The 16998-nt window shown below is 56.1% G+C and overlaps 1 protein-coding gene across 36 annotated transcripts in view; it reads right to left on the bottom strand.

Moving 5' to 3' along the window:
* NRXN2 (neurexin 2) overlaps positions 1-16998 on the bottom strand; it is a 108860-nt gene that overhangs the window by 50386 nt on the left and 41476 nt on the right. For 20 of the 36 annotated variants that reach the window (XM_060302985.2, XM_060302998.2, XM_060302999.2 and 17 more), the window contains 5 exons: positions 16438-16482; positions 8811-8972; positions 7698-8136; positions 3645-4031; positions 3282-3485 (listed from right to left, as the gene is read on the bottom strand). In XM_060302985.2, coding sequence (XP_060158968.1) covers positions 3282-3485; positions 3645-4031; positions 7698-8136; positions 8811-8972; positions 16438-16482 — 1237 coding nt within the window. The remainder of the gene's footprint in view (positions 1-3281; positions 3486-3644; positions 4032-7697; positions 8137-8810; positions 8973-16437; positions 16483-16998) is intronic. The other 16 variants (XM_060303000.2, XM_060302990.2, XM_060302974.2 and 13 more) reach the window with 2 other exon arrangements.

Genomic DNA, 16998 nt, shown 5'->3' with positions numbered 1-16998 from the left:
TGAAGGAGGTGCCTTCCGAGGGCCCCTCCAGCTTGGAGATTCTTCAGTTACAATGCGCCATTCATGTCATCCTCACTAGGAACTGGGATTGCCAACGGGCACACCTAGAGAAAGGCAACTCCAGGGGGGTGATGAGGGACAGGCCAGGCTGGGCACTGGCCCCAGAGGCCACGCCCAAGGTAGAAGGAACCCAGGAACCCAGGTCACACTGGAACAGGGTGAAGAATCCAGGGACTCTACGGTCCTCTAAGCACAGAGACCAACCACCCTGCTCAGGGCCGGTAGACAGCAGAGCTCCAGGAACTGGCTCAGCGTTGGCGTACGTGGTGCAGGCCGGGGCCGGGGCAGGAGGCACAACCGGCTTCTCTGGCACCTCTGCCTGGTTGGAGGCAGCAGCCTCAGGCCTTCTCGGCCCTCTCCAGCCCAGCAAACACCCAGGCGCCTGAGGCTGGCACTGAGCGCCTCCTCCCGCCACATGGCCAGGAGCAGCTCCGCTCTCTTCAGGACCAAGTCTGCGTCATTCCAGTGAACCCCTGACATGCTGCACAGCTGCCTGTGGGAGCCTGGCTTCCCTCACTACAGGATGGGACCACGAGGCCAAAGACAAAGCCCGCCGGGCTCCTCTCCATCCTCCAGCAGCAAGTCCGGACCAGGACCGGGGCCTCGGTGGAGCAGGCCCTGGGTAGCAAGCAGGATGGGGATCAGAATGGGGCTCCTGAGGTGGGGCCAGCTTGGGTCATGCAATGTGGAAGCAAGTCCCAGGCCTGGCTCTAAGCTTAGGTCCATGTCCCAGTACGATTTCCCTTCCAGTCGGCTGGGTCTGTCTTTATGTGTGTGGCTTGCATCTATATAACGTCACTCCCACTATTCCATTTGAGCCTCAAAACCACCACAGAAAGGAGGCAGAGTGAGGATCCGTATCCCCACTTTACAGACAAAAAAACAGAGGCTCAGAGAGGGGAAATGACTTACCCAGCAGTCTAGGAGACCAGGGCTAGAACCCAGATCTTCTGGCCCCAGGCCCAGTGCTCTTCCCATCATAGCCTGAGGCTGGTGGCTGGGTGTGGACCACCTGTGTGCTTGTGTGGTTCACACAGAGGTCACACGCCTCCCTGTACACACATCACTTGGTGTCTGTGGACAGATGTGTCTGCAACAAGCATTTGGTCACGGCTTGTCATGAGCCGTTAGAAATGGCATCTCTGTGGATGGAGGCGGGCACAGCAGGCAGCGAGAGATGTGGGAGGACTGTCCTGCTGGCCACCTTGTTCCTTAACTTCTAAATACTTATGTGACACAGACAGAAAAGCATATCCATGGGAAGGAGAGGGTAGATCCTGAGGGTGAAAGGTCCCGAGGGTCCCCCAGAGGGCACTGTCCTGGCCAAGGCTGCTGCCTCCTGTCGAACCTGAAGGAACCCACGCTTCTTCACAGGGAAACTAAGACAGTCCAAATGAGGAAGAAGCATCTGCTCTCCCTGCAAACAGAAGGCCCCAGATTCCCCCTGCAGTGTTCCCACCAAGTACAGAGCCACGTGCTTACCACACCGAGAACACATGCCAGGGTGAAGGGGTACCTCACCCGGGGTACACAAACCTGGGCAGTCTGAGAACCGCAGGGCCACGCACGGGGTCCTGGGCTGGCGCCTTCCTCCTGTGACCATTTCAGGGGTGCCAGGGGCCGCTGTACAGACCCGTGGAGCGCTGGCCAAAGGGTGTCTCCCATCCTGCTTCCCACTGCCACCCACCCCCCACCCACTCTGTAGGCTGTGATTGAGGTCAGAAGCTGAGCTTCAGGGAACCCTAAAGTCCCCCACCTCCGGGGCCCTGGCCGCCTGCACACCTCCTCACCTCCAGCCCCCGCCTCACTCGGCAAATCTTTGTCCTAGGAGTACAAAGGCCAGGTGGCCAAAAGGGGAAAGGACACAGTATAAATTTATTAGCGAGGTAATGGGTCCCCAAAAGGCCACAGTCTGTCCCCCAAATGCCCGGGAGACCAATGTTAAGATAGACTCCAGATAAATATTTAAAGCTCAAAGCTCCGTGTTCTCTCCAGTTGAGCATTCTAACCTGCTCAGAAGAGCCCAAGTTCTCCTCCAGGCCCAGGACACAAGAAGCAACCCCAGGGGCCTGAACTTCCCACATGACAGGCCCTTGGGTGCTACACTTCTATACGCTCAAAGGCTAGCCTGAAAGGGACAGATGTGACCCCAGCCTGGGCAGCTTAGGCCCTCTAGCTTCCAGGGTTCCCCTGACTGAAAGCTCCATGATGGTGGGACCTCACCTTAGTCACTACTGTAGCCCCAGGTTCAGAACACACTGGCACTAAGAAGGTGTCCCATAAATGTCAGCTGAATGAGTAGCCCTGCCTGCTGTTTTCCTTCTGACCCTGCCCACAAGAGCTGAAGCCTACGGAGAGTCCAACAGGTCTCACGGTCCCACCACACGGATGCCCCAGGGACTGCCAGGTGAAGTAGAGCTGTGCCTCCTCTGGGCAGGGGCAGAGGCATCGAGCCTTCAGGTGGCAAGGGCCCCTGATGCCCCTCCACCCCCCAGCTCTGTCAGAGGCAATGAGGAAAGCACCAAACCTCGGGGCAAATGGCCTGCATTTGAGTCCGGGGTCTTCCCTGACCATCACTATAGCTTTGTGATGCTGGACAGGTCAGTAGATGGATTTCACAATCTATAAAACAGGGGCAGCTATGGGGACTCACATGTGAAAGCAGACAAGGGGAAGATGACATGTCCCCTTGTGCATCACACACACACACACACACACACACACACACACACACACACACACACACACACGGCTCTCTAAACGCAGAGCAGACGAGGGCGGCTGTGTGAGGGCTGGGTCCTCCTGTCTCCGGATCTGCCACTGCACTGAGCTTGGGCTGAGCACCAGTCGGTGTCTGCGATGCTTCATGAATGAATGAACCAACGTATGAGCAAGTGGATGAGCCGACAACCAGGAACGAGCTACGTCCTTATGTGTGCACGCGCGGAACAGATGCCTCCGAGACCCAGGAGCGCCCCGGGAGGGTGGCTGTCACACCCCAGACAATTCTGGGTCCCCCTCCCCACAGTGCCACCGAGCGCGAGGCATCGCCCTACGCTGTGCATCCTCTCTGGGACGAAGTTCTCAGGGGCTCTGACCAGGGCTGGCGCCTCCCCACCACCAATCTCTCACTGGCACCACCACCAACTTCTCCAGACAGAGGGGGTGTGGGTGAGAGGCAGGGTCGGGGAAGGGGCCAGGGGCGCGGGCAGGGCGGTTACCGAGGTTGACGGTGAGCTTCATCTGGCCCCCGTCCAGCTCCAGGCGCAGGGTGTCAGCTGACTCCCTGGAGGTGGTGGCCATCATGAGCCCGTAGGCCCGCTGAGACATGAAGCGCAGAGACACGTCCTCCGCCTCCGTGTGCATGGCGTTGGGCAGCATGATCTTCATGTACATGGAGCCATCGTAGCTCAGGACCGTGGCCTCTGCCCCAGGAGTGGGGGGAGGGAGAAGGGGGGGACAGGCAGAGGTCAGTGGAGGGAGAGAGAAGACCCAGAGAATCAGTGCAGGGATGGCAGGCCCAGGGCTGGTCTACGAGGGGCGCAGGGATGGGCAGGGGGCACCGGGATGACAGCCAGCCTCACCTCTCTCACAGACCCGCCCCAGAAAGCCGGTCCCGACGCAGTCACAGACGAAGCGGTTCCAGCCCTCTCGACAGACACCGCCATTGCGGCAGGGGGCGGAGTTACACTGCTTCAGCGTCTCCCGGGAGCAGAAGGGGGCGACGCCCACAGCCGCCTGCGCCTCCGCCAGGCCCCGGAGGTCTCGGCTACGCCCGTCTATGAAGAGGTCCCGCACGCAACCCACGTAGCCAGCCCGGAGCGCCGCCGTCCACACCTCTGGGGGCAGGGGCAGGTCCACCCGCCCGCCTTCAGGTAGGCCGCCCAGGTACAGCTCGCTCTCCAGGTCCAGAATCTCGCTCTCCCCGGTGGCCAAGAATGGCGTGCTGCGGCTGTTCACCGAGATGGAGCCTGCAGATGGAGAAAGAGTGGGCTTCAGTGGGGAGGGCAGGACTGAGAGACCCCACAGGCCAGAAAAGGATGTCCTGCCCTCACACCGCAGGCAGCCCTGGGCTGCAGACACTGCTTGACAAAGGTGCCAAGTTCAGGAACCAGTGTGAACCAGCCCCAGCCCAGCTGCAGTGTGCAGTGGGCCTCTGTCCGGACTCCTCCTTCCCACCAGAGCAAGTCCTCAGAGGATGTACAGGAGGTGGACGTGCCCCCAAAGGGCTGGATCCTTCACATGTCCTTCCCCCAGCCAGCCCCTTAGACCAGGAGTCAGAGGCAGAGACCCCCAAGGAAGCTGAAAGGCTTGAATCCAAAGGGTTTCCCCCACTAACATTTATTGAGCTTTAATGACTATATTTCCAGGCACTTAGCCCATCACGTATATCATATCTCTTAAGTCTCACGGTAACCCTATGAAATTGGTCCTTTACGATCCCACTTTGAAATGGCAGATGAGGCTTAGAGAGACTGGGGAAGCTGCCCAAAGTGCCACAGCGAGTAAGGACCAGAGCCAAAGTACCACCCACATGGCAGGACCCCAGAACCTGCATCTCCCACCCCCCGACCTGGAGAGATAGTCAGGCTGATCAGCTCCTGGAGCCTGTGAGACAGGACGGCAGCCAGGAAAGGGAAACCAAGCATGGAGCTTCTGCGTTGTAAGAGTTCTTTGGATGGAGAGGCTGGTTATCTTAGAAAAAGGATTTGGGATCAGGTGCGAGCTTCAAAGCCTTTCCTGAGATCTCAAGAAACCAAAACCTATACATTAGAAGCCTTATTCTGTTCGTAATTTTTATTCCATACATTCTCCTCCCGCTCTCCTTTCTCAAGTTTCGAAGAATTCTTTAAAAGATAAAAATAAAAAGTCTGCCTATCTCAGAGGGGCTAATAAAGAGAGGTAAGGATGGTTTGATCCACGCTAGGCCTGATCGGGCAGAGATCGGGGGTGGGGAGTGGTAAGAGACAGCATGGGCACCAAGCGTGGAGCGGCAGGAGCAGGACCAGGGCCTCCTCTGCACACTTGGCTCCGCACCTGGAGCATGTGCTCCTCTGTGCAAACCCTTCCCTGCACCAGAGAGGCCCTTCCCCGGGGCCCCATTTTAACACCATGGTCCCTGGCTTGTCCTCCCCGACAAGGTGTCCGATCCCCACTGCTCCTCCCGGCCCCCCAAACGTGGCCCCCAATCACCCACACTTCTATTTGTAGCAGGTTCCCCAGGTGCTTCCACCTACCCCCTGTGGGGCCTCCTGGACACGGACACCACCCAACTGGACTCTCCACAGACGAACAGAATATGAAAGAAGGAAGGGGGTGGAAGGCTATGGTGGGGAAAGGGTGTACAATGGAGAGTCAGCAAAAGGAAATTAAAGTGAATATAGGTCTTCTTTCAAGGTGACTCTAAAACATGGGAAGGGAACAAACCAAGTGTCCCACGACAGATGGGTAGATAAACAAAAGGTGGTCTATCCATATAACGGAACGTTATTCAGCTGTGAAACAGGAAGGAAATGCCATCACATGCTACAACGTGGATGAACCCTGGGGACGTTATGCTAAGTGACATAAGCCACACACAAAAGGACAAATATTGTGTGATTCCACGTATAGGAGGTCCCTAGAGTAGGCAATTCATAGACAGAAAGTGGGATGGTGGTAAACGGGCTGGGGGACGGGGAGTTAGTATTTATGTGGACAGAATTTCAGTTTGGGAAGATGAAAACATTCTGGAGATGGAGGGTGGGGATAGTTACACAACAATGTAAATGCCCTTAATGCCACTGAACTGTGCACTTAAACATGATTAAAATGGTAAATTTTATGTTATGTATAAATTACCACAATAAAATTTAGAAACATGGGGAAGGTCAAAGAGAGCTTTGTGGGAGTGACTGTCCCAAGTCTGTGCTGGTGTACACGAACAAATGTGGGCCATCAGAAATGGTCGGGGCTTCCCTGGCGGCACAGTGGTTGAGAGTCCGCCTGCCGACGCAGGGGACGCGGGTTCGTGCCCCGGTCCGGGAGGATCCCACATGCCGCAAAGCGGCTGGGCCCGTGAGCCATGGTCACTGAGCCTGCGCGTCCGGAGCCTGCACTCCGCAACGGGAGAGGCCACAGCAGTGAGAGGCCCGCGTACTGCAAAAAAAAAAAAAAAAAAAAGAACTGGTCAAAGTGACCCAAGGACTAGCCAGGGCTGGTGTGTGGGCTCTGGAGATCGAGCGAGGCTAAGGAGACCACTTCCTGAAGACAGAGAAGAGCGGAAGGCCCTGGGGTTCTATGCAAGACCTGAGCAGATTTCCAACCTAGAGAGTTAACAGATCCCCTGTGTGGAAACCCTGGGAGGCAACAAGTTCTCTGTGAAGACTCCCTGGTACCATCATGACACAAAACAAGGGGACGAAGCCATTTACCGCAAAGCCTGGGGAAGCCTCATTTCCCTGAGGAAAGGAGAGGAAGAAACAAGCAAGCCCACGAGAGGCCAACACCTCCGGGAGCCATGGCAGCCCCTTCCTCCCTGTGTGTGCGGGGACGCTCACTCCACCCAGACATGAAGCCCCGTGCAGCGACAGCTGGGGGAGCATGAAAATTTAGCTGACGTTGATAAGAGCTTAAATTGGATAATGTGTCAGTTCTCATTTATATCAATTCTTTCTCTTATGTCCAGCAAGATGGAGAAGAGTAAAGAGAAATAGGCAGAAAACAGAAAGAGGATGGGAAAGGAAGACTGAAAAAGAAGACCGGAGGAGGGGTGGCAAGAAGCAGCAGACGATTCAAGAACAGCACCTGCCCGGCCCCAGTGCCCTCCGCCTCGCTGCTTTACTGTGCAAGAACCTCACCACGCGGAGCGTGGTGTTTACTGTCTGTGTCTCCCCACTGGAACACGAGCTCCGGGACAGCCAAGACTCCAGCTCAGCACTGCCCCATCCCAGCACCCTGGACAGCGCCTGGCGCACAGTAGGTGCTTGCTAAATATTCAAGTGAGTTAATAAAGAAGTTTGAATGAATCTAGATAGAAGGGAGGCAAGGTTGGGAAGTTTTTTTAAGAGAACAAGATAGGGACTTCCTGGTGGTCCAGTGGTTAAGAATCTGCCTTCCAGTGCAGGGGACGCGAGTTTGATCCCCGCTCAGAGAACTAAAATCCCACACGCCACAGGGCAACTAAGCCCGTGTACCACAACTACAGAGCCCATGCACCTTGGAGCCCACACGCCACAACTAGAGAGAAGCATGCACACAGCAAATAAGACCCGACGCGGCCAAAAATAAATAAATGTTTTAAAAAGACAGAGAGAGAACGGGATAACCACTGTGTTACACACTGCACTAACGCTTTTACAGGTGTTCTCTTGATTTTCCCTCCTGAGCACCCCAGTTTAATGATCCTTTTATAAAGAAGGAAACTGAGGCTGCAGGGGGTTGAGGGACGGCCTAGAGTCACACACGCAGGAAGTGGGAGCATGAGGTGTGTGCCCGGGTCCGACTGACTCCATTCTTTCCACCAAGGCACCACGCAACAGGAACAACAGAGGGGCTGGGAGGGCCAGGGCAGGGCGGGAGGAGAACAGCCAAAGAGACCGTCAGGGTGGGTGGAGAGGGGCGGGCAAGGGAAAGGGGAAGGTCCAGAGGCCTCTGACCTTTGCGCCCGTCCCTCTGGAAGTCCACATGGCACCACTCGCCGTCGTTGACCTTGCGGCTGGACGCCCGCAGCTTGATGCCCCCAGACCCCATGTCCAGCAGAAGGTAGAGGTAGCCGTCCAACAGCTCCATGGCAAAGTAGTCAGCCCGCGGGGCAGCACCGTGGCTGCCGGCCCCAGCCCCGGCCCGCCGGCCCTGGCTGAAGAGCAGCAGCCCGTTGGGCTCAGTGGTGCGGAAGTCTAGCGAGATCGAGCCGGTGCGCTTGGCGCTCCAGTGGGGCAGCGCCACAAAGGCCTCAGGGCTCTCGAAGGTCACAGGGTCCAGGGCAGCCACATCCTCACAGCGGAAAGACAGGTCCCCCTGCAGCTTCATCTTGGGGTCTCCTTCCTTTGCCAGGCGGGACAGCTCCAGCTTGAAGTCATTATTCTTATACACCACCTGCAGCGAGGGGTGGGGGTGGGATGAAGAAGAGGAAGCAGTTTAGGGCCTGGCCACTCCTGCCCAGTGGCATGGGCCCCTGCCACCCAGCCCCGGGGCCCCACTCCACACCCCAGACCGTTGTTCTAGAACTGCACGAGCAGAGGCTGTGAACAGCACCTCCCTTGCCCCGCTTATTTCTCTGTCCTGTCTCCCTGCCCAGCACAAGCACGGCGGCCCTCGGGGCTACTGAATTGCAGTTCGTAATAACCGCAGGACAATCGCCACTGACGTTTGGTTGACATTTACGCTCTCATCTGCTTCTCACAGCCGCCTTGAGAAGTAGGTACTGACCACTCGTTTTACAGACGAGGAAACTAAGAGTCAGACAGGTCAAGGGACCTGGCCAAGGTCATGGAGCTAGTGAGTGGGCCTTAAACACAGGTCTTTAGTGTTCACGTCCACCACACTTGCCTCTGTACACAGCTGCCTCGAGGGTCCTCCGAGAGGACGGGGGCCTTTGGGGCTCAAGGAGGCAAGAGAGAAGCCGGAGTCAATGGGCCTTAGGTTTTGAAGAGAGATCTCCCACCACTGACCAGAAGGAACAGACGCCCCAGGCAGCTGGCCGGTCAGACCGAATCACACTGCAGACAGGGTTCCCGGGCTACCCCTGGCCCCCTCCTGGCCCTACTCACATCCTTGAGGCAGCCCATGAAGTTGTTGCTGACGGGCGAGCCCGGCAGGTCTGCCGTGTTGGGGCTGCCCCCAATGTAGAAGAAGTCGTCAGAGCCCAGCATGGTGTAATCCTCCTGCGTGTAGCCTGTGGTGGTCAGGATCCCGTCCACGGAGATGGTCACCTGCCCAGCCCAGGGAGGGAGGGGGAGAGACAAGGAGACAACCGGCATCAACTCCCTGGGAAGAGCCTCGGGCTGGGCAAGGGAGGGGCCGGGGGGCAGCAGGGGAGGGGGACCCCCCATTTTTATGTCTGCTTGTCTCAGAGGAGGAACAGTGGGGGTGTGGGGGGGAAGTGGGGGAAGGAGGCAGCACAAGATTTGATGGTTTCAGGGTGGGCTAAGGCCCAGCGCGGCAGGCAGAGGCCTGAAGCGCGCTCGAAGTGCTCACTGTGAACAGCACCAAGAAGTGGCTCTGGACGGGAGTGGGAGCTTCGGGAGGGGCCCCAGCAGGACAGGATGCAAGTGGCGCCCTCGATTCTCTCCTCTTGAAGGGGTCTCTGGACCCCCATGTGACTTCAGAGCATCTTTCATAAACAAGGCAGAGAACACCCATTCTCCTGGGGTGCTGGTGGCTTGGACTCCCCTGCAGCTCTCCCTGCAGGGCGTGGAGGAGTCCTTTCAATCTTAGCCAGGAGGGAGGTGGACAACAGCAAGGGCATGAGGAACAGGAACCCAGATACTCCTGGGGAGACTTGGAACTTCCTGGGGGACACATAGCACCCTTCAGGACTGATTCCCACCAGCACCCCCCTTACTGGTCCTAGCCCCCTTGCTGAGTCTGTCTCTTTACTCTCCAAGTCACTTCCTTGTCCCCCAAGGAGAGGGCAGCCGTTGGCCTATTCATCAGTCTGTCTGATTCATTCACCACCACCATCATCGGGGCCAGAGTAAGGAACAGAGGGGGACAGGCTAACCTCATGTTACCTTGACTCTGGGCTGAGAAGTCAGGTAAGAAAGCAAGATGGGTAGGGATGGGGGCATACCTGGTGCTCTGAGGAGGTGAAAGGGGCTCAGTAGTGGCCTGGAGAAGGCTGAAGTGACCTTGGGGGGGCAGTGACAATACAGGGAACTCCTGATTCCCTGCTCGCCAGACAAATGTCCACCTAAGCCCTGAAAAGTCTAGCCGTAGGAGCATCCCACACCCAGCCAGGTTGTGGGGAAGAGCCGAGGCCAGGGGACCATAAGCCCCCGCTCTCTGGAGGCTGTGGATTAGGACGGTCAGGCTCCTGCAGCGGTGATCAGGAAGCTGACTCGCGGTGAACCCGACACTGTGCTTCTGCAGGCCACAGCTCACCCCAATCCCACACTCCAAACATGCCTCAGCACCCCCTTTTTGAGCCAAGTCTGGAGACTGGGGCCTTCTAATCGCAGCCCATGATGTCCTCCCCACATCAGTCCATACCCACATGCCACCAGCCATCTTCCAGTGACTGGTCGCCAGGGTTCCACTGTTGCAGGGCCGCAGAGTGGGTGTTAGGAACACCTAAGGGACATGGGCAGGATGGGGCCAAGGGGAACGTCCCTCACAGGCCCCTCGAGTCCCCCTCATGCTGGGCTGGAGCCTCACAGTGAGAGGGGAGGGGCCGAAGGGGCCCCCTCCTGGGAGCCATCAAATCTTGTGCTGGGGGGACTAGGTTCAAGGACAGAGGTAAGGGGGCGTCTTTGTGGAAGCGGGCACTTTGAAGCTTTTGAGTCTTGTTTTGAGGGGAGGGTTGGTCATTATTGTTTATTTCTTCTTCCCTCCACCCCACCCGAGGCTAGGAAGTGGAGATCTGGGTGGAAAAGGGAAGGGTCAAAGTATTAGTCACAAAAACATGCAGACAAGATTAGAACAGGCAGAAGGGGGCTGGAGAAAGGGCAGAAGGGGGCTGGGACACAGAGATGGGGGTAAGACAGGGAGGCAGGGGGAAGGGGCCTCCATCCTGCCCTCCATCTCCACTCCCGGGGCTGCACTAAGAGACCAGGAATTGGGCCACTATTAGTTCCTGAGCCTGTGTCTGGTCACCCCAGCTAGAGAGTCAGCTCCTGAAGGCCGGGCCCCTGGCCTGATGTGTCCTTGTAACCCTACTAATCCCAGCACAGTCCAGGGATTGTGGACTCCATCATTAAAATGAATGTCAAGTCACCTCGTGACCCAGGGCCACACTTGGCTCTCACTTGCCTGTGTCCCATCTATGAACCCAGCGCCTCGGGGGCCTTTGGTGGACAGAATCTCAGTCCTCCAAGACTGCTCTGATGGGATGACCCTGCTCCTGTGCATGAGGAGGGCCCTCCCAGCCCCAAAGCTCCCCCAGAAGAGGCTCTTCCTCGCTCTATATATACGTCGGCCTACCAGCAGCCTGAGCCACTCAGCTGTCTTCCCTCCCCAGCCCCAGAGGCCAGGGCACCAGCTACCGGCATCTTCCTCACCCTATGGGCCCTCTTCCGCCAGTCCATTCAGCCAGCTCACCTGCCTTCGCCCTCAGAGTTAGAAGGACCTGACTTGGGGGGGACCCTCCTCAACTCCCCTCCAGACTGGGCACAGATCTGACCTTGCCCGCCATGGCTTTACGCAAATCACCACCACGTGGTGCCCCCATTGGGAAAGGGCTGACTTAATCCCTTTTGTATCTGTCCCCCTTTTAGAGCCACCCCGGCCCAGGGGGTGGGGAGAGGGTAGCAGGAGGCAGGGTAACACAGGGTGCACAGAGGAAGGGGGGGTGGTCAGCCTGGGGATGGGGGAAGAAGAGAGAGAAAGGGGGAGACGGGCACTGGGTAGAAAGGAAGCCAAGGGTCGGGGGAATGGAGGAAGGTCTCTGGGGAAGGCAAGGAGGGAGATGACTGAGATTAGTAAAACCCGACTGTTCCCTCAGACAAATCAAAGTCCAGACACAAAAATGGCAGGTTCGTTAGTAAAAGCAGGAAACAGGGGAATAATTCCCCCGGTCCCCCTCCACCCCAGGGGTTCATGATGCCCCTGCCCCCCAATCCCCCCGCGCAGCTTCTGGAAGGGGTGGGGACGGCAGGGGAAGAGGGCAGAGCGGGGGCATGCGACACAGAACAGCCACCACAGCTAGGACGCATGCAGGTTAGAGGGCCAGGGTGGGGGGCCTGGCCCAGCAGGACAGGCGAGAGAAAGGCAGCCACAGGTGGGAAGGCATGAGGGACCGGGGGGCATTGGGAAAAGCCGAGATGGAGGCGAAAGAGCTGTAGGGGTGCAGGAAGGAGAAGCTTCCTTTCAACGGAGGAAGGGAGAGGAGCCACCACTAGAACAGAGACATGTACAGATTGAGAAAGAAAGGGATGGGACATTAGACTCAGGCCTTCCTCCCCAGAGGGTGACCCAGACACTCATTCCCACCACCCATTCACCACTGATCACTGATCACCGACCCCAGACACGCCTGCTCACACACCACGTCTTACTGAAGGCAGTGGAAGGGAGTCTTGACAGGCTCATTTCCAAGCAGAATCCTTTTTTGTCATCAGAACCACGGCTAGCACCCCAAGACACAGCAGGTACCCTGCACCCAACCCACACCAATCCACGCAACACAGAGAGGCTGGGCCCTGAGTGGGGCTGAGTAGGACAAGAGGAACGAGCCACAGCTCTGCCCTGAAGAGCCACGGCCAGCCAGGGACGAGGGGAAGGAGCCAGGAGACTCGGGAGCCCAGCGCCCAACCTCCGCTGTTCCCCGGGCACGGGGCGGGTGGCTGCAGGGGGCAGCCTATGACCTGGGTGGGCTCTTAACCCTCCCTACTGGCCCCACCTCTCTTCTGCTCTGCTCTGCTCCTCTCCCCCTTAGGCAGGCTGCTAGGATGTGAAACCAGGTCTTGGCCACAAATCCACTCGGGCATTCCATGCCCACCGCACCCCTGGAGGAAAGGCTATGGAAGAGGAAAATACCCCTCTGACATCATCCAGAGCCTTTCCCAGCTCCCTGCTACCATCACAGGGTTGCTGACCTTCCTGGGAGGGGGATTATTTGGGGGAGAATAAGACTGTTTTTAACCTGTAGGTAGGGTAGATGGGCTTTGGGGAGTCATGACACCCCTTGGCATTGTATGCAAACGGCTTCAATGGGCTTCTTTCTCCTGTGAGAGTCCACTGCTGCCACCAAATTCTCAGAAGGTTCCTGAGCCAAAGATGGGTAAGGACAACTAGTTTAGGAAGAAGGTCCTGGCCTGCCCTTAGGACTGTGGACGTGGGAGCATGAGGGCATGAGGACGGAGGACAGCCGAGGGAGTGTGTGCAGCCCTGTTACATGTTTGGGGTGGGGAGAAGCTGCAGAGAGAAACAGGTTGGAAAGACACACCAGGAAGATGACCTAACCAGCAGTGATAGCCCCACGGTGAATCCTGATGACTGGATTTAATAAAGTTTGGGAACAAAAACTTCAGGTCACAAATCCTGAGTTCTCCTGTGGCCTTTACCATCTTCCAGAACAATCTCATTTTACATCTCTGACTCTCGTCTGTAAAAGGGGTTTAACAACTTCCATCACTCCTGCTTCTCCCAGGCTTACTATGAGGATCAAATGAGATCAATAAAGTGAAAGCACTGAACTCTTCCACTACTTGCTATATGACCCCAGGCCTTCTTGGGCCTCAGTTTCCCCATCTGTCAACTGGGAATAATCTCTGCCTGCTGCCTGCAATCTAGGCATTCGTCGAGTTTAAATGATATTCAAAAGATGAGAGCTATTTAGAAAAGCAAAGCCTCCAGTGTCACGAGCAGAGAACACTTCTTTCAGTCTGACCACACCTGACCCAAACCTCTCCACTGGTTGGCCTTTTTGATCCGGATCCACCCTCTCCCCCAAGGAGGAATACTCAAATAACAAAAAGAGTCCATATAAAGAAGTTAGTAAAAATAAATACAAAACCAACCAGAGTCCAGCCGAGGAATGCCCGGGAATCAGAGCAGGTTGAACCCTGTCTCTTTGGGTGCCCGGTTGTCTGACTCCATTCTTGGCTGAAAGTGCTGATCCCTGGGACAGGTATCTGAGGGTTTATGAGGCAACTCAGGCCACCCATGGGCACCAGCTCTGGCTGTCAAGCAGTGATGCTCATGCTAGAAAGCGTGGACTTTAGAGACTTAGAAATTCACGGGGACTTTCCTGGCAAGGGCTGAAACCAGACAGGGTTGTTTGCTTCTTGACCAACTTAACCAAGTCATTCCATCCTCCCCAGGCCCGATTCCTGGGGCATTCTGGGGTTTCATGTAGTTATTTTGGGACTGATTCCCAAGCAAGGACGGTAATAGGATCTCCAATGGGGCCAGATATGCTGTATTCTCCAGGGTTTGCTATGAGAAGGGAATTGCTTCTTTACAAAACTTCCCTGCTCTGGAAACACGGAGATAATCAGTTAACATCTCATAAAGCTTAATAAAATTATAATTCCCTTTACAGAGTACACACGCTTTCACTTCCATTCCCCTTCCTGATCTTCACACTGACCCCATGACATAGGTAATGCAGGTATATCAGCAGCTCATTTGGTAGCTGAGAAAACAGCTTTAGCCCCAGTTCACACAGGTTTTAACTGAACTGAGACTAGAAGGAAGGGGAGGTCTGTAGGGCCCTGATTCTCAGATGGTATCCCCAGGGGTTGGCTTTATCTTGCCTCCCTTCTGTCCCTGAAGTCACAGTTCAGCTGTCTAGTGAAGCTCTGTAAAGAAAGAGTTCTAAATGCCCAGCCCCTAACAGGTACTCAGTGGCCTGGCCTGAGGTGTGGGCAGCAGTGAACTCCTAGCAGCAGCAGCTGGAGAACAAGGCCCGTGGAGGAGCCGTGCTGGGACCACCACATGGCTCCACCTAAACACTGGGACGACAGAGTGGCCAAATGAGGTCTTGGACTGGGGAGGGCTAGGCTGGCCGTGGCCACGGGCACTAGCTCAGGACAGGGCAAAGGACGGGACCACCACAGGTCTGTGGGTGCAGGGAAACACAGACCTGCAAGAGTATCAGGACAGGCCAGATGTGGCCTCAGAGGTACATCCTCCTGGGGAGGTGGGGGAGCCACTCAGACAGGAAGCCTCGGCTCTCATGCTTCCCTCCTCTGCAGCCAGGCAGCTACGCAGACCTGGGAGGCTAGGAAGGCCAGGCAGCTGCCCCAAGCAGCGTGGGCCCCGTGGGAGCAGACACGTCCAACTGCAGGGTCCCCAGCCTGGTGCTCAGTCACTCTGCATTATTAATAGGCGATGACTAACTGCCTGCTGCCGCAGAGCCAGGACCGGGCAGGCAGGAGGGAATCCCGGGGGATGGCGCACAGCAGGGCCTGCAGGCATACGCTCCAAGGGGAGGCGAGGAGCAAAGGGCCGCCCTCAGCTCCTCCCCTGCTCCTGCCCTCCCTGTCCCCACAGCCCACCCCCTAAGAGCCCTCACCAGCTCAGAAGCACACAGTCACGCAGCCCCCGGCTCACACCGGCGTTTACACTTGTAGAATCACCAGCAGAGAATCACAAACACACAGTACAGTCTCCCACTAACGCCCCCTAAATGTCACACCAACATTTACACACAGTCGCACCCACACACCAACACACACCAGCTGTGTCTACACAGACACCCACACCAACACTCACCGGGACTGAGCCCAACCCAAACAGAGGAGCTTGGCGACAAGTACCCCGACTTCACCCCAGCTGGGCCTCCTCCTCTCACCCCCTCAACAGGGAAGGGAACCAACCCCAGTCAGAGGCCATGCGGGACAGGCAGGGGGCAGACAGGGGACAGGAGATGGAAGGGAAGGAAGGAAGACAGTGTGAGACACAGTGTTAGTCAGAGCAGCAGAGTGGTGGGGGAACTGGACACTGTCCCTGGTGGGGGGAAAAGACCATTCATGCCATGCAAGATGTCGGGGGAGACGGAACCAGGACCCCTCAAGACTGAGAAGTGAGGGAGGGGATGCCGCTTCTTCCCTGGCAGCCAGCATGGGGCAGCTCCTAAACTGGTATGAATGGTGATTTGAAGGAGCTCTGGACCGGCCCCAGATGGCTCTGCATCCCCCAAGGCCACCTCCCTCGCTGCAGCCTGTGGAGCTGGCTGCCACTGGAGGCCTCACCCCCAGCCCCCTCCCCCAACTCAAGGGGCCTGTCCGGGAGCTGACAGTCAGCAGAGCGTAGCATGTCATGGGATGGTGTTTTCCATGGATTTTCAGATCAAGAAAGAAGCTAAATCAAAGAAAAGAAACAAGGGGCAGGGCAGGGGAGAAAAGGAAAATAAAGCAATAAAGTAAGCAGCCTGGCATCGGGGCTGGTCTAACCAGAGCCGATGAACATGGGGACTGCCCCAGGTCTCTCTGGCCAGGAATCTGAATTCAGCAGTGGGGGGTTAGGGCAGGGACAGACCAAATTCCTCGATTTCCATTTGCTTTTGGATTTGAGTTTGAATCAAAAAAAAAAAAAAAAAAAAGAAAGAAAGAAAAGGGAAAGAGGAAAACTAAAAGAGAGAAGCAAAATCTAAAGATTGTCCAGGACGCAGAAAACAATAGGAAGAGCAAAACAACCAAAACCAAACGGGGAAAGGAAACGAAAGAGGCAGAATCGAACAGTTAAAAAAACCCACGGCAAACCAAACGGTAAGACAATTAGAGTGATATCTACCAGATAATGCAGTTTGTTTACCATAGCGTGTCCAATGCCTGCGTGCTTCACCGGAGATATGGGGGAAGGGGGTGGGGTGGGGTCAAAGAAAACAACAAAGACAACAACAAAAGAACGGAACGAAAAGAAAAGAAAAAGAAAATGACCAACTGTGAAACTCAAGGAAGGAGGAAAAATATATATCCGTATATGTTTGGTTGTTCAGACCCTCCCACCTTAAGCTCAGCTGAAGTATTTTGTTTAAAGAAAATTAAATTATAATGGGAGGGAGAAATAAAACACACACAAAAATTAAATCCCTTCTCCCAATCCCCTCCCCCCCAACCCTCCTCTGGATTCCTCTCCCCGCCATCATCCCCGCCATCATCCCCTCCGGGAAGAGCCGGCTGCAGAGAAGGGGAACAGTTAAAGACCTTGGTTAGTAGAGAAGAAAACAACAAAAGAACTGGACCAGGAAAGCAAAGACTTAAAGATGGCCACATTCCGCGATGAGACAGAAAGGTTAGTTCGGATTTTCACGCATACCTTGCCCCACCTGTCCCTGCCCATCCCTTGGTCCCC

This window comes from Globicephala melas, chromosome 8, assembly GCF_963455315.2.
Source record: "Globicephala melas chromosome 8, mGloMel1.2, whole genome shotgun sequence".
Taxonomy (NCBI): Eukaryota; Metazoa; Chordata; class Mammalia; order Artiodactyla; family Delphinidae; genus Globicephala; species Globicephala melas.
The sequence above is the reverse complement of the archived record's forward strand: the minus strand, read 5'-3'. Positions and strand labels throughout refer to the sequence as shown.